Source organism: Rhagoletis pomonella, unplaced genomic scaffold (genome assembly GCF_013731165.1).
Source record: "Rhagoletis pomonella isolate Grant_MI unplaced genomic scaffold, Rhpom_1.0 Rhpom_scaffold_00093, whole genome shotgun sequence".
Classification (NCBI taxonomy): Eukaryota; Metazoa; Arthropoda; class Insecta; order Diptera; family Tephritidae; genus Rhagoletis; species Rhagoletis pomonella.
The window spans coordinates 3,566-6,104 of NW_023458647.1; the positions used below are offsets into that span (position 1 = coordinate 3,566).

The 2,539-nt window shown below is 48.9% G+C and overlaps 1 protein-coding gene across 1 annotated transcript; it reads right to left on the minus strand.

Annotated features, from left to right (window-relative positions):
• Nucleotides 1-10: 10 nt before the first annotated feature.
• On the minus strand, nucleotides 11-2,207 carry LOC118749950. The gene is made up of 2 exons (XM_036484706.1): nucleotides 1,857-2,207; nucleotides 11-1,699 (listed from the first exon to the last, which is right to left on the minus strand). The coding sequence occupies exons 1-2, from the start codon at nucleotides 1,912-1,914 to the stop codon at nucleotides 576-578; spliced, it is 1,182 nt and encodes a 393-aa protein (XP_036340599.1). The 5' UTR covers nucleotides 1,915-2,207; the 3' UTR covers nucleotides 11-575.
• Nucleotides 2,208-2,539: the final 332 nt, after the last annotated feature.

Genomic DNA, 2,539 nt, shown 5'->3' on the forward strand with positions numbered 1-2,539 from the left:
TAAGATAAAGGTTAGCTAATTATTCATCATCATCCATGTCTTCGACATCACGCCCGGCCGGCCGCGTAGAAGCGGATACTAGCTCCTTCAGCTGGTTGATGATGTCTTGCGCTTTATTGAGCAGCTCACGCATTTTACGACTCCGGGCAGCGGTGGGACTTTGCAGACCTCGAGTACGCCGGATTGTCCGACGGCTAGCATAGCGAGTCCTCTCCCTACGTCGGATCGTTGACGACTTCGCCAGCGTTCGATGTAGCAGCGTGTGGTGCGCCCTACCACACTGATGACAGCTGGCTGGAGAGTCACAGGCACCGGGCTGACTCATGCCTTTCAGCCGGCGTCATGGCGAGAAAAGCTTTACAGTAGCGCAATGAATGGGGGCGGCAACAAAGGCGACATTTGCTGAGCTCCATGGATGCTTCACTTGTCCTATGAAGAAATTAAATTTGAAACCAAACATTAGTTTTTTTTTGCGTAAATACGGAGGGAATGGGAGTGAAAATGTTCTGTGGTTAACCACAGAGTCTGTATATTGAGGTATAAAGAAAAGAGAATTTTGAATAAAGTTTGATGCGTTAAGCATCCATTGTGCTGGGTGGAGGTGGTAACAAGCATAATTTTGCGATGTTGCGTGTTATAATTCCCTTTTGGGTACGGATGTCAGCCACGCGAACGTTTTGGTCGGGACCGGGATAGAGCTTAACAATACGTCCGAGGCGCCAATCATTTGGTGGGAGGTTGTCTTCTTTGATGACGACGAGGTCTTCCACTGCGATATTGGGTTCTTTGCCTTTCCACTTATGCCGTTTGTGTAGCTCTTGCAAATATTCAGTTTTCCATCGGGTGCTGAATTGATGGTGAAGTACCTTGAGCTTCTGCCACTTGTTTGGAAGAGACAGGTTTTCTGCGTTAGGTTCTGGCAGAGAGGCAAGTGGTGCTCCTCTTAAGAAGTGACCGGGAGTAAGAGGCTGTAAATCGCTAGGATCTTGAGACAAAGGCGACAGCGGTCTGGAATTGAGTACCGCTTCGATTCGTATGAGCAGTGTGGTGAATTCTTCAAACGTGAATTTGTGATTCCCCGCGACTTTGTTGAAGTGCGTCTTAAAACTTTTAACCGCTGCTTCCCACAGGCCTCCCATATGAGGAGCGTATGGTGGTATAAATTGCCAGGAGAGGCCATGAACGATATATTTTTCAGCGATATCTGAGGCGGCTTCCTTAAGAAAAGTGGAAAGTTCTCGGTGGATTGACCTTTGAGCGCCTACGAAAGTTTTCCCGTTGTCCGACATGATTTTATGGGGGAGACCACGTCGACCAACGAATCTGGCAAAGCAGGCCTTGAAGGCTTCTATTGTCAGGTCTGAGCAGAGTTCTAGATGTATGGCTTTGGTGGAGAAGCAGACAAACACGCATACATATGCTTTTGTGTGTGAGGCGCGACGCAGTAAAGAAGTTTTCACCAGGAATGGGCCCGCGAAGTCTATTCCCGTGGTGTGAAATGGTAGCGAGTAGGTTGCTCGTGCTGGAGGCAAGGCCGCCATTATCTGCGATCGCATTTCTCGCTTGTGTATGGTGCACACCTTGCAGTGGAAAATGCATTTTTTAACTTTCTGCTTAAGTCTTGGGACGTAATACTCTTGTTGTACCATCCGGACCATGAGCTGTTTTCCCGCGTGGAGTAGAGTTGTGTGGAGAAAATCTATGAAGAGAGAAAAGAACTTGGAGTTTTCGGGTATTATGATGGGGTGTCGTTCATTGTAGGTGAGAACGGCGTGCTTAAGGCGGCCGTTTACACGCATTACGCCACTTTTATCTAGCATGGGGTTCAACGATAGCAGCGAGCTTTTTTTATTTACCGGTTTCGCGGCTTCCAGTTGTGCGACCGCCTCTGCGTAATGATTGTGTTGGGCGCATATGATGAGCCGGGTTTTGACGTAACTGATTTCGTCCTGGGTGAGTGTGTGCGTCGTGGGTATTGGTTCCTTTCGTGCGCTGCGGATGAACCGATACACGTAAGCGATTACCCTAAGGGCGCGAGGAAATGACGAAAATCGAGTGAGAGGGTCTTCGTTCTCTATTGTGTGATAAGATTCCACAGATTTTTGTTCAGGGGGAAAGAGCGTTTGAGGCGCATTCTTTGGCCAGCTCGCTGAGGGTTTGGTGAGCCACTGAGGGCCATTCCACCATAGGGAACATGACGCTAGATCTTGTGGCCTGCATCCTCGAGTGCCTAAATCTGCGGGATTGTCTAAGCTCGATACGTGTCTCCATGTGGCGTTATTGACATTCTGCAAGATGAGGGAAGTTCGGTTCGCCACATATGTCTTCCATGTCCATGGTGGTTTTTCTAGCCAGGCCAGCACGATAGAGGAGTCTGACCAGAGTATGAGCTCATGGGTCGGCAGATTAAGTTGGGATCGAATATGCTTCACAAGTTTGGAGAGAAGGACCGCTCCACACAGTTCCAAGCGAGGCAGACTCACTGTTTGGAGGGGTGCGACTTTACTTTTTGCTACGAGCAAATGAGATGATGCCGAGT